Source organism: Cebidichthys violaceus, unplaced genomic scaffold, assembly GCF_023349555.1.
Source record: "Cebidichthys violaceus isolate CVI_PGR_0920_01 unplaced genomic scaffold, fCebVio1.0.p SCAF_25, whole genome shotgun sequence".
NCBI lineage: Eukaryota > Metazoa > Chordata > Actinopteri > Perciformes > Stichaeidae > Cebidichthys > Cebidichthys violaceus.
In genome coordinates this window covers 2,851,438-2,878,945 of record NW_027176428.1, presented here as the reverse complement: position 1 = coordinate 2,878,945, position 27,508 = coordinate 2,851,438, and the positions used below count along the sequence as shown (strand labels likewise).

At 40.5% G+C, this 27,508-nt stretch overlaps 2 protein-coding genes across 28 annotated transcripts in view; one reads left to right on the top strand and one right to left on the bottom strand.

Annotated features, from left to right (window-relative positions):
- cast (calpastatin) overlaps nt 1–24,299 on the top strand; it is a 36,219-nt gene extending 11,920 nt beyond the window's left edge. For 5 of the 27 annotated variants that reach the window (XM_068720442.1, XM_068720445.1, XM_068720439.1 and 2 more), the window contains 34 exons: nt 8,936–9,004; nt 10,937–11,068; nt 11,427–11,537; nt 12,265–12,387; nt 12,897–13,028; nt 13,291–13,335; nt 13,419–13,511; nt 13,618–13,698; nt 14,308–14,346; nt 15,208–15,294; nt 15,508–15,579; nt 15,658–15,801; nt 15,925–16,029; nt 16,182–16,298; nt 16,420–16,521; nt 16,627–16,743; nt 17,388–17,501; nt 17,673–17,777; nt 17,930–18,046; nt 18,163–18,276; nt 18,860–18,973; nt 19,146–19,196; nt 19,358–19,462; nt 19,561–19,677; nt 19,797–19,910; nt 20,056–20,163; nt 20,250–20,354; nt 20,470–20,562; nt 20,670–20,717; nt 20,830–20,967; nt 21,995–22,081; nt 22,574–22,603; nt 22,874–22,980; nt 23,076–24,299. In XM_068720442.1, the coding sequence (XP_068576543.1) occupies nt 8,936–9,004; nt 10,937–11,068; nt 11,427–11,537; nt 12,265–12,387; nt 12,897–13,028; nt 13,291–13,335; nt 13,419–13,511; nt 13,618–13,698; nt 14,308–14,346; nt 15,208–15,294; nt 15,508–15,579; nt 15,658–15,801; nt 15,925–16,029; nt 16,182–16,298; nt 16,420–16,521; nt 16,627–16,743; nt 17,388–17,501; nt 17,673–17,777; nt 17,930–18,046; nt 18,163–18,276; nt 18,860–18,973; nt 19,146–19,196; nt 19,358–19,462; nt 19,561–19,677; nt 19,797–19,910; nt 20,056–20,163; nt 20,250–20,354; nt 20,470–20,562; nt 20,670–20,717; nt 20,830–20,967; nt 21,995–22,081; nt 22,574–22,603; nt 22,874–22,972 (3,228 nt within the window). In that variant the 3' untranslated portion in view covers nt 22,973–22,980; nt 23,076–24,299. Of the gene's footprint in view, nt 1–1,400; nt 1,550–3,530; nt 3,582–8,935; nt 9,005–10,936; nt 11,069–11,426; nt 11,538–12,264; nt 12,388–12,896; nt 13,029–13,290; nt 13,336–13,418; nt 13,512–13,617; nt 13,699–14,307; nt 14,347–15,207; nt 15,295–15,507; nt 15,580–15,657; nt 15,802–15,924; nt 16,030–16,181; nt 16,299–16,419; nt 16,522–16,626; nt 16,744–17,387; nt 17,502–17,672; nt 17,778–17,929; nt 18,047–18,162; nt 18,277–18,859; nt 18,974–19,145; nt 19,197–19,357; nt 19,463–19,560; nt 19,678–19,796; nt 19,911–20,055; nt 20,164–20,249; nt 20,355–20,469; nt 20,563–20,669; nt 20,718–20,829; nt 20,968–21,994; nt 22,082–22,573; nt 22,604–22,873; nt 22,986–23,075 lie in introns of those variants that run through there. The other 22 variants (XM_068720452.1, XM_068720456.1, XM_068720453.1 and 19 more) reach the window with 18 other exon arrangements.
- Nucleotides 24,300–24,576: 277 nt separating this feature from the next.
- cd8a (CD8a molecule) lies at nt 24,577–27,117 on the bottom strand. The gene is made up of 6 exons (XM_068720466.1): nt 27,029–27,117; nt 26,557–26,880; nt 26,363–26,470; nt 26,162–26,269; nt 25,917–25,956; nt 24,577–25,407 (listed from the first exon to the last, which is right to left on the bottom strand). The coding sequence occupies exons 1-6, from the start codon at nt 27,078–27,080 to the stop codon at nt 25,359–25,361; spliced, it is 681 nt and encodes a 226-aa protein (XP_068576567.1). The 5' UTR covers nt 27,081–27,117; the 3' UTR covers nt 24,577–25,358.
- Nucleotides 27,118–27,508: the final 391 nt, after the last annotated feature.

Sequence of the window (27,508 nt, the reverse complement as noted above, 5' to 3'; positions counted from 1 at the left end):
TTCAAGGTAATATGCCATCCTTGCCGTGGCTGATGTTTAAGTCTCTTCATATGTTCAGAAATGCTACCAATGCTACCAATGCTTTTTTTCTTTTTCTTTTTTTTAGAGTTTTGGGTAAAATAAATAATAAATGTCTTGCCAAATTCTTTGCTAAACAGCAAATGATACCAAAGAACACTGCATTTAGTTTTTCGTTTTGTCTTTGTTTATTTGCCTTATTAAAAAGCATACATTTTACAGCCGAGTGCGGTTTTACTAATCATGGCAAAAAAATCTATATTTTGCTCATAAATAACATATTGTTCCTTTGCTTTGCATTTGCTTCACATGGACATGCAGTATTAAAGTGCAGAGTCAAAATACATGTGGCATACATACAGTATGTGCCAGTCTTGTGTACATTCAGCATCAAACAACAGACCGGTAAATGTTGACACAGCATTTTCCGATGTCATTCATACAATCCTCCCATTCATTTTCATCCAAGTGCTATGAGTATTTTGCACACAGGGGGGTGCTGTTCTCCAAAGTCCTTTTAACATGTTTGCCATGTTTTGTGGTGAGGAGAGCTTTAGCTGAGAAATAGTGAAAAGTCTCTGTATTAACTTTAAGAGGTGCCAAACGATCAACTAATCACTGCTGAAGGTTTGTGTGTGTGCTTAAAGGGGAAAGGTTGCACGGCTGTGTTTTTCTAAAATTCTTGATATAACTTTTGGCTGCTGTCCAGGAGCTGTGTTTCCTGTCCGTTCTTTTGTCCAGGGACTACTTTGAAGAGCTGTGAAGGCCTGAGAGAACATGTCTGAGCTTGTATTGGTGGTCAACTCGTTTACGGTGTCTTAAGTCCAATTGTGTCTTTCTTAGATTTACAGTTGTTCTTTTACTCTGCTCTGGCTGTCTTTGGGTTCGGTCTGGACTACATGTGATGTGATCCCCCTCCCTCTCTTCTTTTCTTTGCAGCCACACACACTGTCTCTGTTGTTCCAGTGGCTCTGCAGTTTAGATTCCTAAGCAGTGAGTCTCTCAGACACACCCAGACTCTGCCAACAACACTGCTGCAGAAAATTCACTTCTGCTTCTTCACTGCTTCATCCCTCAACTCTGCCTCGACGATAACTGTTCCTACAAATATCTTGATGTAGGCCACCGTGTCTGTTATCAAACTGCCACATCCCTCCTCTCAAAACCCGCCCTGACCCAGCCCAAAGTTTAAAGCAGACTTATTTATTTTTCCTGGCAGTCAGCGCGCATTGGGCGGGTCTTTTTGTGTCCGACGGTCCAATCTGACGGAGCCTGCTCTGCTGCCTTGTGGCTGAGGAGGTGGAGCCAGAGCAGCACAGGCTTGTTGTGCCGCTTCCATGAAGGCGGAGCAGCAAGTTTTTCACCAGCTGGGCGTGTGTGTGTGTCTTTATGTGTGTTTACATGTGTTGTTTGCATGCGTGTCTGTTTGACATAAAGTGTTTCCACAGCGGGAATTTAAGGCGAACCAGCCTCAAGAGAGCATCTTGGTAGTATACACAGCATAGGAAACACACTCACAATCAAACTTATGGTACGTATCTGGACAGCATTTCCTCTCTCTTTTGTAAATGTCTGTGTGTGTGGCAGGGCTTCCTGTCTGACTGATACCTGAGTCATTTGGACGGCTGTGGTTGTGATCAGACTTATCGTTCTTTTGTTGGCATTTAATTAACAGCCGTTTGTGGTGATCCAAGTTTGCTTTCTTTCGACCTGTTAAATTAAGTTGGCAGAAGACTGAAGATTACTGTGTTCGTGTTACTGGTACTTTTATGGACCCCGAGAGCAGTTGTCGTCATGGAAACAACAAAATAAACAGTAAATAATGAACTGAGGGATACTGCACTGTGTGATGATAATTAATATTTCATCAGGGTCTAACAACAACTCCTAATGTGGCTTCAAACAACGTTATCTAACAGTATCCAGACTTCCGTAAGCCAGGGTTTGTTGCTTACTGTTTATATAAAACAAGTATGAGTCAGACTGCACATGATAGACAAATATAGAACAGCAAAATAGAAGATCAATGCTTGTGCTTCTTCTCTCGGTTTTTAGTTGCAACGTGTTAGATTGAAATAAAAGGCTGATAAACAAAAAAAAAAAAAAGAGAGAACATATCGCTCAGAATGAAGCAGAGTACAGTTTGACAAACGAGTATCAGTGCCATGGTGTTTTTGCTCTTGGCTCCCTTTGATGGGACTGTAGTGTATTAACAGTACAATGTCAGCACAGGTAGCCCATTAAAGTAGGTTTGACTAATGACATCACTTTTTTACCCAGCTGTCTATTGCTCTCAATCTTCCCCACTGCATTAATGTCCATCCTCATACAGGCACTGAAACTGAAACAACAGCAGTCGTCTTCACCTCTACATTTACAAGTCTGCTCCACATTCTTTCTTTATAACACTGAGTGGACATCTCCACCTCTGAGCTGAGGTGATCCGCGTGATCACAGCTGACCATTTAGACAAGTTGCCACTGAAGTCATAGCATAAGCTTAAGGAGCTGCTTCCAGCCGTATTCACATGTGCGTGTCTGTGGTTTGGCGGGTGGGGCCCAGTATTAGTCATCAGTTTTCATTACAGGCACACAAGCCACTGCTTTAATGGCTGTTCTTGGGTAAGGCCTGGATATACGGCATTGTTTCTTCGCTTCTGACAGAACAAAAACATTGTGAGTTATGTGCGTCACGCAGCGAGTAGGCCCAGGACGACCTGAGGTTGATCGTATGTGCCGGCAGTGTACCCATCTAAAACAGGACCGGGACTCACACAGCAAGCCTCGAGCACATCGACAGTTTCCGTCTGAGATGATGTTTCAAACTGAATGAGTGCCAGTTTGAAATGAGCAGTGGTTTCAAATGGCCCTCTGCTGCCATCACCCACGCTCTAAAATCTTGTGTCTATTTTGATCACACTAGCCACATCTCTCCCAGAATGACCATGATGTTCATATCAGTGTCCTGTTCCCGACTACGTCAGTCAGTGTTGTCCTCACTGTTTACTGCTAAAGTAGCTAAAGCTCTGTGAATCTGTCTATTTGCATGCAGCAGAGTGTGTGAGTGCATGTGTGTGTCAGGTGTCTTACCACAGGAGACATTCTCAAACACCAAACTGAGTGCCCTCCAATAAAGTGGGCTTTGATTTGTAGGATTTTTTTAAAAACTTGCCTGTGTCCTCTCGGCTTATGGTGAACAGGTCCCTGCTGCTATGACAATACCAACACAGATTGCTGTGTTGGTATTGCTGCATTCACCAGTGTCACATTTAAAACAAATGAGCCCTTGCTGCTTCATTGTTGGTCTGTATGAGCCTCTAACCTGGTGACTTGTTAAGGCATTGATTGAGAACATATATTGAGCGCTCTGTGCATCTATGTTTGAATGTTTTCAGATTCATCACAGTGTTGATAGTGTTTAAGTCTATAACTTCACTGATTCACAGTCTCTCTATTTGTCTGTCAGCTGTGAGCTTCTATTTAACAGCTGTTTACTTGTCCCTTATAAAACAGATACATGGCAACTATCGGCCTCTTCCCTTACCTCGACAAAATTTCTACCAGGTACAGCTGTGTGAAATGTCTACCGTCTGCACACTTTTATTTTGTCTGTGTACAGGGCTGGACAGAATAACATGAACACCTCATTATACTGTGTAACAAAGTGACAACACGATAGGCAGTATTGAATTAATTGTCACAATGTCAACGAAAATGTAATAGCCTCATAAAGGTAGAATTTGCTGCAGGATTGTAAGGTGTTCCTGTTACTTTGTCCACCTCATGTATGGCCTCATCTTTGCTGTGTGGGAAAAGTCCTGCATAAATCCTGTATGCAAAAGTCAAAATCACATACTACTTTGGGTGAGTTTCTGTTCCCCAATGTGGGTTCTTTGGTTTTTGTGGTGAGCTAATGATGATTATAAATGCTAAATGATTTTCTGTCGAAAATTCAAAGGTCAGTTGGTATTTGTTAATAACTAAATTCGACCCCTTTTTTAAATCTCATTACAACATAATGTTTATTTTATCCGATGCACAAACCTACGCTACAGCTAGCATGACATTTTTACAGTGCAGCTACTGCATGCCTAGGCCTCATTGGTAGGACTAGTTATCAAACCTCATTACTTTCCTGATACAAACATAAATATGTCAGTAGAAGCAAGTGTGTGTGTGTGTGTGTGTATATATATATATATATATATGAGAGTTTTCTTTTGTTGTTTACTTCTGTGATCTAATTTAAATCAAAATGTTTTATTTAGTGCTTGTATGTTTTGATACATCATTTAACATTTGATAAGAACTTTGGCTTCTTTAGTTAAATGTAAACAGGTTCTTTTAGAAAAGCACTTTTTATCTCTCAAATTACGGTAGTCGTTTGGTCATCTGTACCTAAATTCAGATATTGCATCGGCAACTGATACCTACCCTTTGCTCTTTGGAGCTGTTGTTGTGAAATAGTAATAAAGCATATTTTCTCTGTTGTTGTTTGAATATGGAGTTCATATGTTACCGTGTAGCACGGAATAGATACTCATTCACCTCAGAATATAGGTAGAAAACTCTAGTGCATGTTTCAGCTTTTCTGGAAAATCACAAACTCTGCAAAAAATAATGTTACTGAGCATTAATAACAATGTGTAAGGCATGTGCTAAAAGCAGCTTGAGCTGCATGTGTGCTGTTTGTGTTGTGTCGGTGGATATACAGTTTATCTATAAGCAGAGAGCAGTCCGCATGAGGAATGTAGGAATGCTGCCGTTTTGAGTCACAGCAGACAGAAAGCTTGCTAGGCGTTTGGGCGGTCTCAGGGGAGCTCAGAGAGTTTACCTTTAGACATACACCTGAAACTCATCGACCAGTTAAGGAGTAGATAATAAATACTTAACTAAAACTGACACAATATAATGTTTTTGCTTGCTGTTACCCATGATAATAACCTGTAGTCTATTCATTTTCTTGTGAGAAAAGGCCCTAATTTAAGAATGCCAGCAAGATAATATGACCTTATATTTCCGTCCAGGGAAGAGAACAAAGTGCTTCACTCTATTGATCATTTTGTATCATAATCCAATACTGACTAATTGCCTTGTAAACATGCTATGTAGGGCCACTCCTGCCAGTGCATTGTTTCCCTTAATGGATTCTGAATGAAATGAGCAGCCTGTTTGTTTGCCTGATGGAAAAGTATCTGGGCGGTTCACTGTATGAGCTGCCTAACCTGTCTTTGTTAACTTGCATCTGTCAAACACAGTGAAGGCAGGGCTGATGGGTGAGTGACTTCTGCAACGGTTTTGATGTCAGACCGAGCCTCGAGGGGAGACTCTTTTGTTAGTGTACGGAGTCGAAGCATAGATCCCCTCACTGATATGGATGCTAATGGACGTGGATGCTAATTTGTGTAGTAATGCTGTACATGTTTTTGAACTGCCCTCTAGGAAGTGAGCATAACTTATTGAATATGTATGAGGGGTCAAAGAGCAAAAAGTGCTGTCACATTGAGATCACCAAATAAGATAGATAGATAGATAGATAGATAGATAGTAACTTTATTGATCCCGCGAGGGGAAATTATTTAAAAATAAACACGTGTCTCCATGGTTTTTGTCTTAAACTTTTTGGACTGCTTTAATATGACTAAAAGACAAATTAGTCACCAAATCTTCTTGCCCAACTTCCTTTAATTTCAACAGGCACATTTAGAATATGTGGCGAGTTCCACATTTAGTTCGGATATGGTCTTTAAGAGCTTTGGGTTTGCCATTATGTGCAAGTCTGTAAGGGAAAGTATAGAGCATGGTAATGATGTCATTCATTTGGTCACTGAGAGAAGATGTGTTTTGTTTCCGATGAGATATCATGTTTTAAACAAGGGACACACTGCAGTGACTACACTCCCTTTAATCAAATGAAATTACTTTTCAGTGTAGCCTCGCCATTACCCCCTAATTCCAGTCTTTATGCTAACCGGCTGTAGCTTCATATTTACCGTGTAAACATGAAAGTGGTATCAATCATCTCATCTAACTCATAGCAAGAAAGTGATTAGGAAAGCAGCATTTCCTAAAATGTCGCACTATTTCTTCAAAGGAAATCAATAAAAAGGCTTATTATAGAAACACATGTTTATATAATCAATCAATAAATATGATTATCTATTACTTTTGTTTTTGGAGGGAGGCCTGATGGGACAGCTGTCATTGTTGCTGACTTAGCTACTTTCTTGCTAGATTTAGGGACTTTTGGAGCTAGTGCTTCTAGCTACTTTCATTGGAAAAGAGTTGTCAACACTGGGCTGGGTTTTTTGGGTGGATGATTTCTAAAATCTAGCATACCCTTGCTGGTTTCTCCAATGTTACCTGCCTAAGCTTTAATGTATTGACACCGAAATTCAGGCTAGTTACCGCCAGTATCAAAATTTCAGCATTACCCAGGACTATTGTCATCACAGTGTTCCAATGAGGGACTTTCAAACTTCAGCACAATTCAAAACATTTCTAACATTAGTTTCATAATTTTGTATTAATATCTTAGCTGGTGGATTTCTGTCATGTGCAAGTTCAATCTGCCAAATCATATGATGCATCATGCATTACCACCCAGCATGCAGCTCAACTCTGCTTCCTTTTTTCAGTTGTTAAAGTTTTTTTTGTGGGTAACCTAGCTACAATCAACATTTCCTGCAGTAAGAGGAGCAACATGACTTCCCCTGTGGCAGGGGGGGGGGGGGTTGGGGGGGTTGGGGGGGTTGCCCTGGCCGCTTGTGACCTCACTTCCTCCCTTGTCCCACTTCCTCTCTCTAAACAACATTATGTTGACTCTTCTAAAAGTCAGTTAATTCATAATTATTTATAAACGGAAAAATATGTCAAGAAAGGATAAAGGAAGTAGTATACGACAGGTAAGGGGTTCATATTATTTATTTGCCTAATGTCAATGGTCTTAACATACTTACAACTAAATGCATCATTGTAAAAGGTCTAAATGTAAGAAACATGTATATTTTGTTTCAAGAAACATTTTAGCCACAAATAGTTGAGTAAACACACAAACCCTGAGCTGGGTTGTGACCCTATCTGTGTAAATGTACCACCAGCGTGTGAGGCAATCACTGACTGAGCTGCAATCATTTCAAAATTAGAAGTCTCAGATTGCGGATGGCTGAGGGAGTCTAATTCACAATGCACTCTGTCTCTCTGTGTCTCTTCCCGTTTGCTGTTCATCTGTGTTTCCGTTCACTCACTGTAGTCATTCACGTACATGCAGCCTGGCTTTACCCTCCATCCTGCCAGCTCAGCGTAACTGTTAAACAGCTGGCTTGATGGGTTGACTCACTCAGAGGCTTACGGGTGTGTTCACAGGTATGTGATAATGATAATTGCTAGACATAGTTTTTTTGTCACAGGACCCCAAGGCAAAATGTAAATAATACATTTGTAATAAGCAAGCACACACAATGATGTAGCATGGACAGTAAGTTACAGGTTGTTTTACAGTGCAGTGACAACTATCCAAATGTCACAACCTTGGATAATTCGCATGAACAGACGGAAAAGCAGAGTAACTGGCTTGGTTAGCTTTCCAATGATACCTCACTGCACAATGCATTGGGTTGGACTGTTGTTGTCAGTTTCACACCACCTGAAAGAACTGGGCTGGGCCCTGAAGCATACTGGGCTCCACCTGGAGACTGATGCATGGCTCCAAAATACTGGACGACATGCACAGCTGCTTTCAAACAGGAGTTTACTTAGTACACTCTTTGTGTGCTTCTGTACATTTAACAATATTTTTCCTTCAGTTACCCTTCTGAGCAGAGTACACAGAGTAGTATGCTTAAGATTTAACTTCATTATTCCTACTGCTTGTTAAATAACTAAGAAAAGTGCAAAAGTGCATCTTATCTCATTATATAGATCCTGGTCCCAGAATGAATTGGATTTGTATTGTTTTATATAGTTATACATTAATGTTAACAGATTGACTGCTGTCAAAGTAGGTTGGTTACCACAGTTAATGCTTTTTTATTTTATATTGAGTGAATGTGACTAGGATATGACACAGGATATGGATACTTAAAGCACTTTATATTATATTTTATTGTAATTCTTTTAATATTTTCTACTTTTCGCACTGTGTTGACTGTTTAATGTTATGCACTATCCACCAAGTAAAATTCCTTGTATATGCAACATAAACGGTTCTGATTCTGATTCTGATCTTTCCTGATAATCTTTATACTGATATTTTGGGAGTAGTTTGATGATCAGGCCAGTTAAAAGAACTGGATTTTAAGCATGATAACTTTTATAACTGAACAGAAAAGTGCATCAGCTAAAGAAACTCCAACCTCATCAAGAAGAAATGTCACATCTCTGCATCCCTGACATCATTTAGGTTTGGTGCTGCGCAGACATTCCTGCCATGTACGTGTATGTGTGGGAAATGGCTGCATGGCTGCATCACACTGTGTGACGTCGGCTGAAGACCAACCTGTGAATCCTACTTTTTTTTTCGCCACTGTTGTCAGTTGCTGAGGTGACCGCAGCTGTCAAACAACAGTCACACCCTTCAGTCTGGAATGTAGGGCTTGAATCAACCACCTCTGACAGCAGTACGATGGCAGGATTTGTGGGCAGTGTAATAGATCTTTACCTCTGTATCTCAGTCCTTTCCTATCTTCTTTAAAGATATAGAAACTGTGATGATAAGTGTTGCAGCGTGTTTTCCTCTCCATCCACAAATGACCTGCAATGGAATATTTTGCTTTTCAACAGCTGTTGGCTATTGTGAAACCGAGATGTTGCTCTGTGTGAATCTTGAATTGATTTTGATGGTTTCATGTTTGATTTTTCATTGCACGTGTGTAACGATTCTCTTTGTCTCTCTCTCTGTTTGTCTCTTTTCTCTCCAGTCGCAGCCGAGCCAGGCCACACCCAAACCGGCAGCCCAGGTCTCCACTGTGAAACCTGCACTGTTCGAGGTATCAAACATTCCTCCTCTTTCATGCCCTTTAACCTCATCTTGCCCTGCCTCTCTAAACAAAGGACGTTGACCAATGTGTTTCCTCAATCCGTGGATTGTTGTCTGACCTCTGACCTGCTCATTATACTATGTGTAGTATTGTGACTTCCTTTCCTCTCCCAGCTTCATGTTTTTACTAGTTTTAAGTAGAGCGAGGTAATAGGTTTAGCTGCGTCCTCAGAGCCGTAGCACATATTAAACAGAACTCTCCTTTTCCTTCCATTCAAGCACAAGAGAGGTGACACCCAGTTTCCCAGTGGGACCCAGTTTAACTCTTTAATGCTCTCAAACAATGCATCAAAGTGGTTTACACCTCAGGTTCAGTTCCATGTGTTGTTGAATTGTGACCATAAAACAACGATACTGTTTATGACTGAATACACATGTTTTTAGGATCTGAGTTATTTTTAACATATCAGCATGATGTCTGTTGCTGGAAAACTGTATTAGGTATAAGCTGTATTTTATCTGTCCAGTGCAGTTCATAGGAGACAACAACAGGGTGACCAGATCAAAACTGAAAGTCTATTTATCTACAGTGAAAGTCTCTTAATGACTATTTTGTGTCTTAAAACAATGTCTTCAACGTCATTGTGGCTGTACTACACAGGGCTTTCACTGAGTCCATTGCTGAACTGCCTTTGAGTATTCTCTTCAGCATTGTTACGGTCAGACAGTGTTTTGACAACTCAGCCTTCAACAACGGCTTTGTCATCTTCTATTTTGGTGCCCGGCTTGTAAAGAAAGGCTTTGGTGGGATATTTGAACTTTAAAAGTGGCTGTGTGCAGAAAGGGGCTGCACCAGTATTTTAAAATAGTATAATGTGAGACATTGTCATGTTTTAAACTTACCAAGTTATTTATAGACTAAGCTTGTATTACTGAGCCATTAACCTTTAGCTTTAAGAGACTCTTGTTAGCAGCTGACCTTGTTGCCCCTTTTCATACCACCTCGGTTAATTTTGACAGAGTGGGGTACAGTTGCTCGGTTATCAGTAGTTCAATGTACAGTCTAGAGATCCATTACTCTGACTTGTTCAGTCCTGATACCGATGGCAATACCTGGGCTACCAATACCAGTAATTAATAAGCTGTATGCCTCACTTTGTGGAAGTGACTGGGACCATTCTTTAATGTGTAAGATGACGTCAGTCTTAACTTAAACATTGCTTTCCTAACTTTGTAAAACCAAATGTTAGAATAATATATAGATAAACATTTACTGACTTGTTATTTATCTTTAAAAATGATAAATCATTCACCATTAACTTGTCAAAACATCTTCAAAATTGTATTTCAAGTGTAAACCTATGAAGCAACAAATCGGTCAAAACTTAGACTTAAAAATTGAATTTGGTCAGGTATTTGCGAATATATAGGCGCATGGTGATCCCACGCAGCAGATGTCAAATTACACAACAAGACACATTCTCACTTCCGATTTTGACAGGAAGTTAAACGTCAAAGTATCAGAGCTCTTCCTTGTTGCTGAAAAGCAAAGAGTCAATTTCCAAAACCACTAGATCCTACAGTTCCTTCCTACCTGCAAACACCCACCTATTTCAAACACAAAGCCCCTAGCTTGTAACACAGGCTTTGAGTTATACATTTGTAGTGTACAAGCCCCCGTTATGTCATCAGGATCATTTTCTTAGCTCCCTCCAGAACCACAGAAGACATTATACATCTGTTATCACAGGCTGAGTGGTACAAGTAAACTAACATTTGTGTGTAAAATCTGTGGATCGCCAGTTTAAAAACTGATTTAATTTAGTCATGAAACTGTAAATACATCAACAACTGCCACAAACAAACATATTTGGTCAATGCAAGCTTCCAATGAGCTGTAATAGAGGACATAATCGACTTTTCCTCACCTGGTGCATTGCAGAAGGCATCATCAGGATCCGCCATGGCTACAAAGCCTGCGGTGGTTCCCGCAGCAGCAAGCGGAGCCACACAAAGTGGCGTCACAGCAGGAGGAAGTGCTTCAATTGGGAAAGCAGGAAAAGCCAAACCAGAGGTAGACGGACTCTGGATGCCTAAATAAAGGTGGAAGGGGGCTTTTGGCTGTTTGGTGTGACGTAACTTGAACCACTGCTTGTTTCCACACTCTGAGCGTGCGTTCATCGTGACGCAGCTCGCCTCTCTTCTTCATTGGCTTCATCTTCTTTTCATCTTTGCAAAACATGTTGTACCTCCTCTGTATGCGGTGTCTCTCTGGCTCAGCCACCCAAACATCTTGACCTTTCAGAAGCTCAACACTTGCTGTATCACATTAATGAACCTTCATGTAATCACGCTTGGGATGAGTGCTCGTCACAGGCTGTGGAGCTGCATATCTTTCTCATGACTTTTAACACGTGCTCCTTGGTTTGTAGACTAACACTGCGCCGACAGGTGCTACTGTTATTGACATGTCGTCAGCTGGGGCTACCTTTGTTGACATGACATCAGCTGGGCCGAGGGGCTATCCTAAAGAGATGTCAAAGGTAACGGTGTCCTCTTGTCGAAAGCGCTGCTCAGCGCTTTTCTTTTATATTCACATTACTGCTGATCATTTTACTGACATTTTGATTGTTTCTACCAACCGGGCAGCATGCAAGCACTTGAGTATTCAATGAGCCTTACTTTTTATTGAGGCTGTGTTGCTGTCAGGTTGTATTGTCTTGTGATAAGAGCACTTGTTGGACGAGCCATGTGCTTGTGGGAAACTCCAACATACACAATGTGTGTGTGTCAGCTGCTTAAGAGCATAAATTCACATGATCTTTTCCATCACATTTTGCTTATTGTTACAGTATTTCTCTTTTAGATTTATTTTAGGTTTTTAGATTTAATTTTCTGATTGCATAGCTGGTGAATATTTTGCTAAGCAGTTGACTCTAACATTTTTAGAGACAGAATGAGGGCTTCCTGAACACACCAAACATCCTCTCTCTTGCTGCATTGCCATAACACAACTCAAGCAAATTTCATTTCTCTTGTCAGCTGCCTGAGAGGAAAAAAGGTCAGCAGTACTGTAAAATATACAAAGCTCTAGTTGAACTACAGTGGCAGATCTGACCAGAGATCATTGTGAATTTTCTCCTGCTCTGTTTTCACAAACACTGTTAAGATATTGTCCACATCTCTTGTCAATGTGTTTACTGGATTTAGAAGCGCTGTGAATTTCTCATCCTTGTGTTTTTGAGTAATTATTTGGCTACATGTTTGTAGACTGCTGCTGTCTCCCAAATCAAAGCCTCAGCCACAGTTCCTTCTCCTGCTCCTGGAGTGGCTGCAGCCGCAATCATCGCAGCTGTGACCAAACCTAAAGAGTCACCCAAAGGCACAGCCAAGGTAGACTCGACTACAACGGGCTTCTCAAGACTCTTTATGATGACTCCCTCGAGGTGTACTTTTGGAGGCTTTCTTTCTTCCACGTCTTCTTTGAGTCTTTTTCTTACTTTCTTTACCTGAGAAAACTCAGATTCTTGCTTTGAACATTGTTCGCTTTAGGAGTTTCTTTTCTACTTTGGCGTCGACCAGTAGGGAAAGTCACTGTTGTTCTTTACTCTACAACCCTTTGCTCAGCATTCCTACGCTTGTTTTTGTGTTTGCAAATGGTGCACACCCATCCACTTGCAACACCACACTTGCGGAGGAGAGGCCTACAGTTTGTTGGTTTGTCTTCTCGCTCTAGTCTCATTCCACAACTTCTAAACTAATGTCTGTCATCAAAGTGGTGGAGGATTTATTTCTACTGGAGTTTCTTTGGGTATATTACTGATTGTGTGCAAGTACAGCAGATCTGTAATTTTACTAGACTTGATGTACTTGGCCTATAATAGAATCACATTGTATTTTAGAGTGCCACTACCACCACAACAGTCAGAGCTGATGTGCATAAAGTTGACCCTACTAAAACCTCAAAGCCAGTTGCTGCAGCTGGAAATGTGTCTGTGCAGGGGAAGACAGAAGCTAAACCGACACAAACGAAGGTAGACGATCTTGAAACCATTAAGGGTGGAGGCTGTCTGCTACTTTCATCTGGTGTATTTCCTGTCCGTAGAATATTAATGGGTATGATGCATTGGATATTTTTATTGTGCTCTTACTGAATAGACCACTACTGTGCCGGAAAACGTGAGGTTTGGCCAGGGGCACATTGATCAATTTGCAATCAAGTAGTGCAGTTTCTTGACACTAACAATGTAAGTATGTTGTCGAGGTGTGTGTACTGATTCTGGATCTGTGTCGCAGGTTCAGGTGGAGGTTCCTTCTGCAGCAGCTAAAGGAGTCAAAGAGGTAAATACTTAGTGAAGCAGCATGAGTTTGCTTTGAAAAGCATGTTGCTTGCTGCAGTGTGCTGAGTTGTGTTGCATGCGCAGGTGGATCCATTCGATGCCCTCGCCAGCATACTGCCATCCGCTGACGATATCGCACCCCGACTGCCTGTGTACACGGGGCCAGAGGTCAAAGAGGTACAGCACGCATGTGTATCTGTATTTAAACTGAGCAAATATATGTGATTGCACAGAGCTGCAGCATGAATCTGCTGTGAGTAACTGTGTGTTGCATGTATCACAGCTTAACGTCACCTCTGAGAAGGGTCAAAAGTGTGGAGAAAGAGACAGCACGCTGCCTCCAGGCTACAGGTTTGAGGATATGGTCAGTTCACTCCTTCTCTTAATCACTTCTTCACTAACTAGCTTTGCTACCTGAGTGTGTTTTTTGTTCCTTTGACAGACCTCACTGTCGCATGTTTTATACAGTGACTAATTCTTCGGTAGGAAGTTGTTGCTGTGAAAAAATTGTCATTTTTCCATGCTGTAAACACTATAAACAAAACAAAACTTCACCTTCATTGAATCGGGGCGGAGATGGCTGAGTGTCAAATTTCATATGTTTTTGGTACCTAACATATAAAAACTGTCAAGTACCAAAAGCTGGCATCAATAGCCACTTTCATAATCTAGTTTATTCTCATTCTTTGATCAGATAGTTTGAGTTTTAAATCAAATTTCTATTTTAATTTTTCTAATTGTAATATTTTTTTTAGTCAAAGTTGTTTATATAATCTCAGGTATCATATTGGCACAAATATTGTTTAAAGAATACAAAACTATCTGTATGGCCAGATACCACTAGGGGAAAATGAGAGGATGTTGGGGATTTTTTTGTAATGAATGCCTTTTGAGGCAGTATTTGCTGACTCCCTAAATATCTTCAGCTTTTAATCTTTTTTCTTACAATCTAAAATTAATCTGTTTTTTTTAGGGTCCAGTTCCTGCAGATGTTAAACCCAAGGACGTTCCTGTAAGTGAACCTTTACAACTCACATTCATTAGCATCACACAACCTCCTGCATTGTGCTTATTTTCTCCTTAAACTCACTGACTAAACTTTTTCCAACAAATGAGCATTGACTCACATTACACACACATTCAGGAAGCACTGTTTCCACTGAATGATCTCCTGACTCCTCTAGAGTGGGGAATGTTGCATTACACTGGCGGGTGTTGTCTCAGCAAAGAGCACAGCACCCACCTTCTCTATTCAAGCTCGTTGGCTCTTGTCTGACCAAACTCAAACATGCAGAACCACATAGGCACACACCCACTCTCTCACACACACACACACACACACACACACACACACACACACACACATCTACTTTGATATCCACCCATTTGTAGGTTACCACATATGTTACTATATACTCACCCTCAACACACCCACATTTGCATCATAGCTTACTCCCACTTTTTTACTTTGTCATGCAAGAGACTTCTTTAGCTCTGTGTCTCATGATCCCTTTTCACCCAGGCACTTTCCTGCAGTGTGAGTTTAGATGTTTATCATGTTTTGAGTTTTTATGTGTCAAAAATGTATTTTAAGGGAGTTTATTTGTGATTTATTTTTGTCTCCATGGAATGTGAAGGGTGTGTCTGTACTTTTCCTTCATTGTTGGTACATACAGTCTGGTTTGCATTATTTTGCACTTTTGTTTGCCTTTGACTTGGCCAGGTGTGCCCCCTAGTGGAGAATCATATGGCTGTTATGAAACATAATTTGGAGTAATTCTTCCTAAATTAATTATTAATTTACAAACATCTAATCCTGTCTAGATGTTGTGTTGTTATCTGGTGGTGATGTGTGCTCTGTTTTTCATCTCAGAAACCAATGAGCACCGTCGAGGCCCTGGATTCTCTTTCAGATGGATTCATGACTTCAACTGTTCCAGCTGCACCCAATAAGCAAGAGGTCAGAGTCTTCAAGCATGTAGCACCATTACACCCCCTGTACTCTTTTGACAAAACTCCACACTAAAGATTCCCAGTTTGGCATGTCTGTTGTAGACAGAATGCGCCCTGAATATACACATACGTTCTTGCATGAAATTGAAGGCATAGTTTTGTGCTTTTTTTAGTGGTCTAACAAATTCCCATCTGGTATGTTTCTTTATGAAATATGTAGAAAAAGGAATGTGTTGACAGCGTCAGCGCCTCATCAGCCGGCCCTACTAACTTTGCTCCACCTCCAGTAAAGGTAAAGTAAAATAAAATTTGAAGTCTCTGACTGAAGGCGCTTAGAAGTTCACTGTCTAATGTCGTGTGTCTGGTGCAGAAACCTCAAACCCCTGCAAAAGCTTTTCCAGTGGCTGTGTGTCCTCCAGCTGATAAAAAAGCCAAGATGGAGAAAGTCTCGGGTGATTTCTCTCTGATGTCTGGACTGGATACCAAAGTGGACACCAAGCCCAAGACTGACGGGGTAGGAGTTGAAGTGGACAAGATACTTTGTGCCCATGTCCTCGTCCTCTTCTTATTCATGTAGTTAAACAATATGTGACAGATTAGTACATTTTTAAATGCCTGTCCTGTTCTCTCTCCTCAGGGTGACTCTATGTCTCTGGATGCTCTCAGTGCTCTTGTTGACACGCTGCCAGAAGACAAACCAAAACCTGAACTCCCCAAACTCAGACCTGAGGACATCGTCTCGGTAGGAGAACAAACACTCACATGCACAGTGTTTACAGCTTTTGTTCGCAAAAAGCCTTCTGCTGTTGGCATATTGGTTGCATTTGTGGTGTCAACTCCTCACTGAAAGACTCACCTGGCACAATTATTTCATCTTCTTTTCATTTTTCACAGGAGGAAAAACACAAGAAGGAGAAGGGTGTGCTTGTCGGAGAGAGAGAGGACTCAATTGCTCCAGATTACAGGTTCAAAGAGGACAAACTCAAAAAACTACCTGCTCCAACACCTGAGGTGAGACAGAGACATATTCACTTTAAGGTGCTTATGTATCACTGTAATATAAATACAGTAACAACAAGATATTGATATACAATATACATATTTCTTTCTCTTCTGTGTCCATCTTCTGCAGCCTTCCATGGATACTAGTGAGGCTCTGGGCATTTTGTCTGGAGACTTCATGACCTCTGCAGCAGCCCCCGCTGTACAGGCTCCTCCTCCTCCTCCTGTAAAGGTACACTGTAGATCTGTTACTGCTAACAACAGACAAAATTGTATCTATATTGCACACGCATACAGTTATTATCTCCTCAAATGTTCTCTCTGTTGGTTGTTGTAGAAAGCCCCTGCAGTTCCTCCTGTGGCTGTGTGTCCTCCTGCTGATAAAAAACCCAAGATGGGCAACGTCCCGGATGATTTCTCTCTGGAGGCTGGACTTAATTTGCCGACAATCACGGTACAGCAAGCTCACATCTCCTCTCCTGCATGCGTCTCTTAGCTGGTCTGATGTTGATAAGCGTTGTACATTGAGAATAAAAGTCCATATCATAGACTGGATGTCGATTCATTTGGACATCATAGAAAAAAAAGATGCTTCTTATGTCTTCAGATCTTGGCACATTCAGATTGTTTCAAAAGTATTTAAGTAAACCAGGTGCGAACAGAAACTGCTAGCAATAAAGCAGGAGGCCGATTTTCAAAACGCAAATAAGATTCTACAGTCATGCTATCGGCTCTGTGAGGCTGTACTTTGGCAAGGCGGCTATGGAGCTAAACGCTAACATCCTGCTCACAATAACAACGCTGACGTGCTGATATTTACCAGGTATAACGTTAATGTGTACCACGCTTATTCACTATCCTAGTTGAGCATGCTACCATATGCTAATTAAGCACAAAGTACAGCTAAGATTGATGATGACATTAGTATTCACTATTCATAAACCAACGTATTGGACACATTGCATTTTGAGCTGATATAAGAGGAAAAGTCAAGAGATTGTTGGAACCATGAATGTTTGTTACAGAATGTTGTGCCCATCCAGCTACACCTATAGCCATTAATACAAAGTTTAATGTCATCTCTGTTTTCTGGTGTAGAAAGTAGAGCCCTCTTTGGCTGTATGTCATGCTGCTCCTCCTGGTAGGAAACTCAAAACAGAGAAAATGGCTGCAGGAAAGGACGCCACTGATGGCAAGCAAAAGTGTGGTCAGGTGAGATACAGGAAATTGACTGATTTTGTTTCCCCCTGCTTTTCCCTCCCTCTCTTTTGTGTTTAACCACATGGCCTTGTCACTCTTGTGTGGTAGATACCTTTTATTTCAACAGTTAAACCATAAATGTGTGACAGATCAGCGGAGAATAATCTCTTGTTCTCTCCTCAGGGTGACTCTCTGTCTCTGGATGCTCTCAGCGCTCTCAGCGACACACTGCCAGAAGACAAGCCAAAACCTGAACTCCCCAAACTCAGACCTGAGGACATCGTCTCGGTAGGAGAACAAACACTCACATGCACAGAGTTTACAGCTTTTGTTCGCAAAAAGCCTTTTGCTCTTGGCATATTGGTTGCATTTGTGGTGTCAACTCCTCACTGAAAGACTCACCTGGCACAATTATTTCATCTTCTTTTCTTTTTTCACAGGAGGAAAAACACAAGAAGGAGAAGGGTGTGCTTGTAGGAGAGAGAGAGGACTCAATTGCTCCAGATTACAGGTTCAAAGAGGACAAACTCAAAAAACTACCTGCTCCAAAACCTGAGGTGAGACTTGGACAAATGAATTCAAGGCTCTTCGGAGGATTCTTAAGGGGGTTTTGCTCTTACAAATGATGCACAAATGTGAAATGAACAGTCTCTTTCCTCCCCTCTTTCTGCAGCCTACCATGGGTACTGGTGAGGCTATGGACATTTTGTCTGAAGGCTTCATGACAAGTTCTTCAGCTCCTGTTGTCCAGGCTCCTGTCATCACCCCCTCAGCTCCTCCTGCACAGGTACACTGTGGATCTGTTACTGGTACCTGTTGCCAAAATTTGCAGGGTGATGAACAGATGAATCATTCCAGCAGATGAAATTCTGAAATGTATACAGAAATAATAGGGATGAAGGCATTTGGCATTTTTGGCACTCAGTTTGCCGAGAACATTGATTCCACTCTCATGTCTGTACCTTAAATGAAGCTGCATTCAGCAGTCGGTTAGCTTAGCATCAAGAATGGAACTGGGGAAACAGCTTTCCTGGCTCTGTCCAAAAGTAAAATACATCTGCCTACCAGCACCTCTAAAGATCACAAATAAACTAAAGTGGAAAAACAACACATTCTGCTTTTGGACATAGCCAGGCTAGCGTATTCCTCCAGTTTTCAGTCTTCATGCTAAGCTAACCCTCTCCCAGCTTCATATTTATCTCACAGAGTGAGTGAGGTATTGATCCTCTTCTCTAACTCCCCGGGGAAAAAAGGGGTATATCTATATGTATTCCTAAAATGTCAAACTATTATTTGGATTATTATTTTAGATTCCATTTTTTCATTTCCTCACTTTTTTATTTCTTAAAGCTGTTATTTCTGTTTTTTAGACCAAAGTAGAGGATTTGTCAGCTATGGATCAACTTCTTGGAGATTTTGTGGCTCCAACTAAAGCTTCTGGAGTTCAGGCTTCTGCCCCTCTTCCTACCAAAAAGACACCAGAGGTAAAACTATTGGTGTGTGTCAAACAATTTGTCCTTCTACAGTGTCTCCTTACTGAGTTAATAGAATAAATGGAAAGTATATAGTATTCTCAGTCCTGCATGCCTGTCTGTGCATTCTCCCATGTCTTTTTTCAATCTACATGTCTCGTTACATGTCCTTGTGTTCCTGCAGAAAACAGTTTGTCCACTGGAGCAACGACAAGCAAAACCCAAGACTGATGCGGTAATTGAGGATACAAAAATACTTTTTGCATCTGCATAAAATGAAAAGCGAAGTGGTTATTTTACCCCCTCTTGCCTTGTATCGTCTTTCTACTTAATTCACTTACCATCAACACTATCGCAGTTACATTATATACCTCCTGTCCTGTTGTCTCTCCTCAGGGTGACTCTATGTCTCTGGATGCTCTCAGTGCTCTTGTCGACACACTGCCAGAAGACAAACCAAAACCTGAACTTCCCGAACTCAGACCTGAGGACATCGTCTTGGTAGGAGAACAAGCAGCCACACTGTCTTGTCCTCATGGCCTTTGATGGCCTCTCTAGTGGACAGCCATCTTATTCCCTCCTCTTTTCCTTCTTCATAGGAGGAAAAACACAAGAAGGAGAAGGGTGTGCTTGTAGGAGAGAGAGAGGACTCAATTGCTCCAGATTACAGGTTCAAAGAGGACAAACTCAAAAAACTACCTGCTCCAAAACCTGAGGTGAGACTTGGACAAATTAATTCAAGGCTCTTCGGAGTATTCTTAATAAGAGGGTTTTGCTCTTACAAATGATGCACAAATGTGAAATGAACAGTCTCTTTCCTCCCCTCTTTCTGCAGCCTACCATGGGTACTGGTGAGGCTATGGACATTTTGTCTGAAGGCTTCATGACAAGTTCTTCAGCTCCTGTTGTCCAGGCTCCTGTCATCACCCCCTCAGCTCCTCCTGCACAGGTACACTGTGGATCTAGCACCGTTTACTGCAGCCCTAAATAATACAATGTGATGCACAGATACTTTTAGATAGTTAGAAGTAAAAACAATTTTAAATTTAGGGTCCTGCAGGGATTTTATATACTTCATTCTGTCACTCCCTCAGCCCTCTACAGACTTTGTTTTGAATGCCATGGCGGCAGAGTTTGTTTCCTCCTCTGCTGCACCGACAGTGAAGTCCGCTGTTTGTGCTCCCACAGAAACTGAACCAGAGGTAAATGCACAAGACAAACTGGAGCCTTTTTAGACTCTCTAAAACCCTGCAGTTACATCAGTACCTTTTTGTGTTTGTGCATTCAGCTGCCCGCTGGAGCAGGCAGTGCCCTGGACGCTCTGTCAGACACCTTGAAGGATATTGCACCCGCCCCTCAGCCCGCACCACCTCCTGCCAAAGACATTGTGAAGGTAGCCAGCGTGCATCAAGAGAATAGCCAGCACGGCAGAGAATATTCTCAATTTGTGCTCTGGGAAAAAAGTCTGCCAGTCACTTCAACTGTCCCGATTTGAATTGTTTTTGCAGGAGAAAAAGGTTGTGGAAGAGAGGCTGATTAAAATGGGGGAGAGAGATGACTCACTGCCACCAGAGTATCGACTCATTGAGGAAGACCTTAAGGTAATACAACTCTTCTTACTCTTTCTATTACTGTTGTCAGTCCTGCTGGGGGGTTAATTGTTGGAAGTTTTACTGTGCGTCTAATGTTCATCAATTTAATTTTAAAGAAAATGGCAGAAGCAAAGGCAAAAGCAGCTGCAGCACCACCCAAGGAGGTAAAAATGCACTCACACCACCAGAATATGACAGGAGGCAGTCAAGCACTGTTAAATGATATGCAGTACACTGTGTATATACAACATGCAGATTGTTTGATTCTTTCCGTAGAAGACTATGGATGATAAAACCGCCTTGGACCTGCTGTCCAGTGACTTCTCAACTGCTCCCAAGCCCGCTGCACCCGCTGCATCATGTGCTGTCACGACAAAGCTGGAACCTCCTGTGCTGGACTCAGATCCCCTGAAGGTAGCACAGAAAATATACTGCAACACATTTCAACATGTCATAGTGAGAGAAGCACAGGTGAAACTAATGTTGGTCACATTTAATTCAGGTGAGACAGGTTCTGTGCTCGCTGGAATGGCTTACTGGCTCACTCTTTATGAGCCACAGTTAATATTTTAGTTCCACCTGTGCTTTTCTACGGAACCCCTGAGAGGCAATTGAGAAAAAAATTTGAGTGATAGTATGAATAGATAAATAAAATAAAACTAAATAGTTTTCTCTCCTGTGCAAAAAAGGGTTTTGCCAGGAACTTTCTTAGTTCCTTAATTTTTTTTCCATTTGTGAAATAGGTGGAGAAAACGAGCTTTGCCGGGATCATTTTTCTAGCCACAATGGGCTGAAATGCACCATTATCCCATGTATTAAATAGGACTAAAAGCCTTCGTGTTCTCTTCCAGTTGAGTTTTAAGTTACCTAACTTACCAACAGTGTTGGGCAGTAACGCATTACTCAGTGACGCATTACTGTAATACTGTTACACTGTAAGGTATTACAATTTCCAACACAGTAATTATATTGCAGTTATGAATCCAAGTAATGGTACTGTGTTACCAGAATGTGATTTTATGTGAGCGTGTGGCAGCTCAGTATGCATCTTTGCATTGAATTCAACTTTGGTGAACTTTCAGGCACCTCGGGCACATGTGTGATCGTGACCTGAGGGGGAATAAGAAACAGGCCTCCTACCTCCTGACCTTGTGTTTGGAGTGCATGGTGAACTTTAAACTCACCTGAAAAAAAACATGAAAGCTTTTAGTTCTATCTATAAGATGGGAGCTTTAGAACAGCAATGTCATGTCATGTGTTTAATTGTTATTATATCCACAATGAAATTATCAATTGAAAGTGCATGCTGGACATGTATTTATGCTGAATTGTTTCCGATTCATACTTTAACAATTGTATCAGTTCAGTACATGAATGTATTACGAGTTGAACATGTTTGATACGTTTGTTTATCATTTATGTATTTATTATTGTTTCCTAGCCAATGGCCGGTCCTGTTCTGGAGTCCCTGTCTGACACTCTGGTCCCAGACACCCCAGAGTTCAAATCTAAGACAGACAAACCAAAGGTAAATAGAAGATTTGTGTGAGATGAAGATGTAAGATTACTCCATCAGATGACAATACCTGTGCAGTAAAAGTTAAAGAGTGATAGAAGGGCGATCACTAGCTCATCCGGTAAATTGGGGAAACCCCAAGTAGATTAGAACGAGAGTCCTTGGCAGCAGCCCGAGTTTGATTCCTTTGCTGGACGTCATTCCCTCTCTCCCGCCTTTCCTGTTATTCTTCAGCTGCTCTAACGTCATCATTGAAAATAATCTTTAAAAAAAACAGAAGAACCAAATGTAAACGTAGTGCTTGAAGTCTTATGGGAAAAAAAAATCTGCTAATGACTATTGGCAGTTCATACTGATGTTACACACTTTTAGTTTTTGTTGTCAATGGCGCCCTCTACAGGTTGTTTACTAGCACTTACTGTATCTGTGGTCACCTCCTTGTGACAACCTCCTTGTCCAACCTCCGAGTTGTTGAGCCTAACCAAGATGTCGACTTTGTTACAGAGCAAGAGCAAGTCAAAGTCAAAGTCTAAAGTAAGCAAATTGCCTGCTGCATGAAGACAAGAATTAAATTGCATATGCACGACAATGGACAAAAATCATCTGTGCGCTTATAATCGAATCAAAGTGAAAACAAATATCTCTATTGGTGGAGACTGCAAAAAGCTGCATGTTATGCATTCTCTGCTTTGAATTATGTTAATTCCCCGAAATAATTACATTAAATCTGTAGTATTGTTCCATGCAAAGGCGCTGCTTCTTCTTTTCCCTTCTATATTTTTATACTTTAATCATGTATTTCAGAAACACCACGCAGAGGAGCCATCCGCCACTGAGCAGCTACCAGCTCAGCGAAGCTCAGACGTTGTGCCAAAATCTACAAAGAAGGGAGGCAGGAGCTAGAACCTCTGGTAAGGTTTGTTCTCATGTTTTGCTCAATTTTACCTGATTAAAAAGATGCTCAACATGATGAACGCCTTTCCACTGACCGCTGAATGTGTTGCAGGTTGTCAGCACAGTTTGTCCTCCCGGCCACAGGGACTCAGCAGTGAGGGAGCTGCTTTCTGGATAATGATTCTATTTTTTCGAAATCGTCAAGAATGTATAGTTAATAAAAGACAAACCTAGACATACCCATAACACTTGCTCAACACACACACACACACACCTCTGCATGCGGTGCCTTTTTTGCTCGGTTTCACATGTATTTAAGGATGAAAAGGTTTTGGTTTGGGTCTTTGGAGAAAATAAAAAGACTTTAAAAACAAGGTGGAGAATGAAAGTGAGTGAAAGGGGGGAGACTGTAAAGAAAGAGTAGTTTAAGTCAAGTGAAAATCGTTGTTTGTTAGCTGGTGTGTTGAGGGTGCCGAGCGAAAGGGAGGCGCTGCTCTTCAGACTCCTGCATGTACAGCTCAGATGACAGTTTTTCCAATGACACAATATCACAACATACTGCTTATCTAAGCCTGGTGGTGTTGTGACGTTGGTTGGAGCAGTGGTAACCGTCAGCTTTCATGTGAGCAGTACGAAGTGGGTGTATAGTATCGGGATGTTTGTGCAATCTTGATGTACACAGAAAAGCCAGGTTTTCTATCACATTGTGGTCAGATGCCATTAAGACACTAGTGTACAGCTTAGTTTGCTTATATTTTGGACAAAATATAGTTTACATAATTAAATATGTGGAGGATTTCCAGGAGGTGTTCTGCTTAATTCTGTGTCTGAGAGCTTTTGACAAATGCCTTTTTCTTACAGTGAACAATATCTGTTTAAAGAAGGGTCTTTTGTATGTATTTGGCCTTGTAGAAAAAAACAAATGCTGGTGTCTAGAAGTGCACTTAGTGAACAAGCTTTGTTGACTGCCCTTGTTTGTATACTGTACAAAAAAGAAAAGATTTTTGCTCTATATAAGACAACACTGTATAATTTACAAAGGGCTTTCAACTGTAAAGTAGAAAAAATCAATATACTGTCCCCAAGTTTTTTTTTTTCATGTCAAAGGTTTTGTGTGGGTGAGTCAAACGATCTGAGAGTTATTTTAGATGTGGGAATACTAATTAAATAAAAAAGGTCTAAAAATGTTAATGGTGTAGTTGCTATATGTAGTCTGGTTTCTACCATTTGTGCCTAAAATGATAAACAAAAGCTTACACGAACTGCCTTAATTTGTGGAAAAAAGCATGATCAATACAGCAGGAAATTAATAAACACTGTTTTTCAAAAGGTGCAAGGGAAGTGTGTGAATTGTGCGAATGTATTCAATTTGAACAGAATCTCTCTTGAAAATGTCTTTCTCTACTTCTGACTTAGTGTTTTTTCACTCTGCATACACTTGTAGCAGCCCACTTCCTTTTGATTCGGGCTGAAGTTTTACATGAAATATAAACTTCATGTAAAACTTTAGATTTCTGTGCCAAGACCCTGAATAACAGATGGGGACGCAAATGAGTGGGTTTGATGTGCGGAAACAAATCCTTAAAATAAATAAACACTCATACAATTTGTTGTACATTGAAAATTATTTTTTTATTTGTTTACAATCTTTTAAGTTCTAAAACCCTGACAGTAAGATAATTTAAAAATACAGTACATCCTATTCTAATGAAGAAAACTATGTTTCATATTTGTTCCTCGATACTTCAAAACCATCGAAAAATTTACTTTGGAGTAATTAAATAAAACTAACCAAAGGCTTAACTCAATAGAAATTGAAAAAAAAAATAAACATTCCAAGTTATTCTAAATCATATCATTTTATTTTTTTCAAGCAAAAGGAAAGTTAAGTTATTTTTGAAAATCTTGAAATGGCAGAACTAAAAGACAGTACAGTGACATTTAAGAATTAGCTTTAGCTCAGTACAACAGCAAAATGAGAAATACACAATTTAAACATTAATTTAAAATAAATGTTAATCAGAGTGCTCACTTCTGATATTCTCAAAACTTCAGTGGTTTCTATTACAATCAACATTTATTAGGATTGGATAAATTTCATGACATTTCATGTTATTTCATTAAAAGAGTTCAATCTAAATGTGATGGCGCAGCGTTACCGTTCGTCATACCACAATGCAGTTAAAACTGGATGTTGATGATCTTTGAAAGTATTTGATACATTGAAGCACTTTAAAAAGTTTTTATAGCTTCTGTTACAATCAAAACGTTTTAAGTTGGCAGCAAAATATTCGCCATGAATGTCAAACAGTAAATGGGATTAAAATCATCTGCAACAGCAACACAACACTGTACAATAGTTGCTGTTTGGAGAAATGAAATGACACCTTTTAACTTAAACGTGTCTGTTGGTCATCATTTGTTTTCCAGGAGCCATCCGTGGTCTACAAGAGATAAGCAGGGTATTTAAAATAAACAATAATAGGAATTATTAGCTTATTTCACTGACTCAGTTATGAAGTCACAAGGGAAGTACAAAGGGAACGCAGGGCCGTAGCTACAATTGAAGGCGCTGAGCATATGTCTTCCATAATATTTTTAAATTTGACATCTTTTATGACAATTGAGTGTAATATTTCCCCACCAATATTCCTGTTAGTGTGGAAAAGGCTTTGATTATTCTACCAACAGAGAACGATGTAATTTGGTATTACTGACAGGTGAAAATAGAGACAACGTTCTGAAAGTAATTTGAGTAAATAACTTTTTATTTATTTAAAAACTTGCAGCAATATTACTAAACAGCTCACTCCAAAATTAAATATGGGAAAAAACTGAATAACTAATTACTATTTTTTCACACTGGGAAGACTTGGACTAATGACCTCAGTATTCCTAAAATCTTGCCAATGGCCCTAATGGTTACAATATTAGATTCAAATAAATAACTTACTTTCTTTTGTAATGGTGTGGGCATCTCCGTGTTCTTATTCCTACAAAAAAATCCGAGGCGTTATTAGAAACGTTCAAATCATTACACACACACACATTACAGCAAAATCATTCAAGTTTTAAATGAATAAAAGCAGAAAAAACAGAAAAAGAATTTAAACAATTTTCAGCTTTCCGAAGACATACAGTATATTCACTCCGTATTAAACGTCATGTCAGAACATTTTGGATATCAAATGAACTTACGGTTGCAGTACAGGGTGGCGATGATTAGGAGCAGAAGAAGAAGGCCACAGCTGGCGGCCAGTGAGCCCAGTATGATTGGAGAACAAAACATTTGAGGACTGCTTTCCCCTGCAGAGTATGTGCTCATTTACCAACTGTTCCCCCACACTGCATCATACATATGAAGATGATAAGGCCTCAATTGTGATCGTGGGCATTTACCTTGCTTGTTATCCTCATTCTTGTTACAAACGCATGGTGTGGCAGTTGTGCATTGAGTTGACGGAATGATGGTGGCCTGTGTTGTTTCTAATGCGACTTCAACTTTTTCTGATGAAAGTGAAAAGACGTGATGGTAAGTGATACTGAAAAGCATCCATCAAATAATTTGACCAAATATATGAAACAAAACTCACCTCCGACCAGTCGGGTTACTTTGCCAAATTGCAGTGTATTCCCTTTGTTGAGAGACGCACAGCTGTAAATGCCGCTGTCACGAGTTTTGTTGAATGACTGCAGCGTTAAGATATTATCACGCATCCTTGAGTAACTGAAAGTGGAGAAGGAGTTCGCGGATGACTTATAGAATCCATCTTTGCTGAAAGATGCAAGGAATTCCATGTCATTGTCAAGAACTCGAAACCAGACGATCATGGTGCCCACTTCACCAGGCCTACACTTGATTTCAACCGGTTGGCCTTCCTTCGCTTGCATTTCCTCACCAGCTCCTGAAGTTATTTCTAAAAGATGTGATAAAAAGGCAGCAGTTATATCAGTTATATCTCTGTTTTCAGGTACCCAAATGCGGAAGACAACGAAACAGACCAGAGGACACTTTAAAGCTGCTACAAGGAAGTAAAAAGATTTCAAAATTCAAGTTAAACTTACTTTGACAAAACACCAGAATCACCAGAATCACCAGAATCCACTTTTGGTTCATTTTATAGTTACAGACGTCAACAGCTGCTAAATATGTCTTTGTGGTGTTTGTTGGAGCCTGCTAAAAGATAATTCGGTGAGATATCAAACCACGCCCCAGCTGTTACCTTCTTCTCTGCTGTGTCAAATGAGATCATTGCAGCGGAGTTTTGCAGAGACCTCCTGCAAGCTCGATAGTGGTCTGCAAGATGTTTGAAGTTGAGCCCTCCGATCTGCACTCCTCACCTCTACCTTTGGTTTGAAGCATCGAGTGGCACAACTTTATCCACAAACTGCAAACACAAACGCAGCAGTGTGTAGGTTGTAGGCTGAGACTGATGGGTTCAGTCTCTGATCTGTAGCTGTATTTGACCTCCCTCCTGTTTTTTGATGTGACACGGAGAAGCTGTGAAAGGATTTATAATATTTTTTGGAAATTCTGAAAATAAA

Bases quoted from the DNA above. Each gene is read 5' to 3' on its own strand.
- cd8a (XM_068720466.1), bottom strand. From the start codon at position 27,080: ATGAACCAAAAGTGGATTCTGGTGATTCTGGTGATTCTGGTGTTTTGT. The intron at 26,881-27,028 runs GTAAGTTTAACT...CACATCTTTTAG, and splicing joins GATTCTGGTGTTTTGTCAAA to AAATAACTTCAGGAGCTGGT. The intron at 25,957-26,161 runs GTAAGTTCATTT...ATTTTTTTGTAG, and splicing joins CGCCACCCTGTACTGCAACC to GAATAAGAACACGGAGATGC.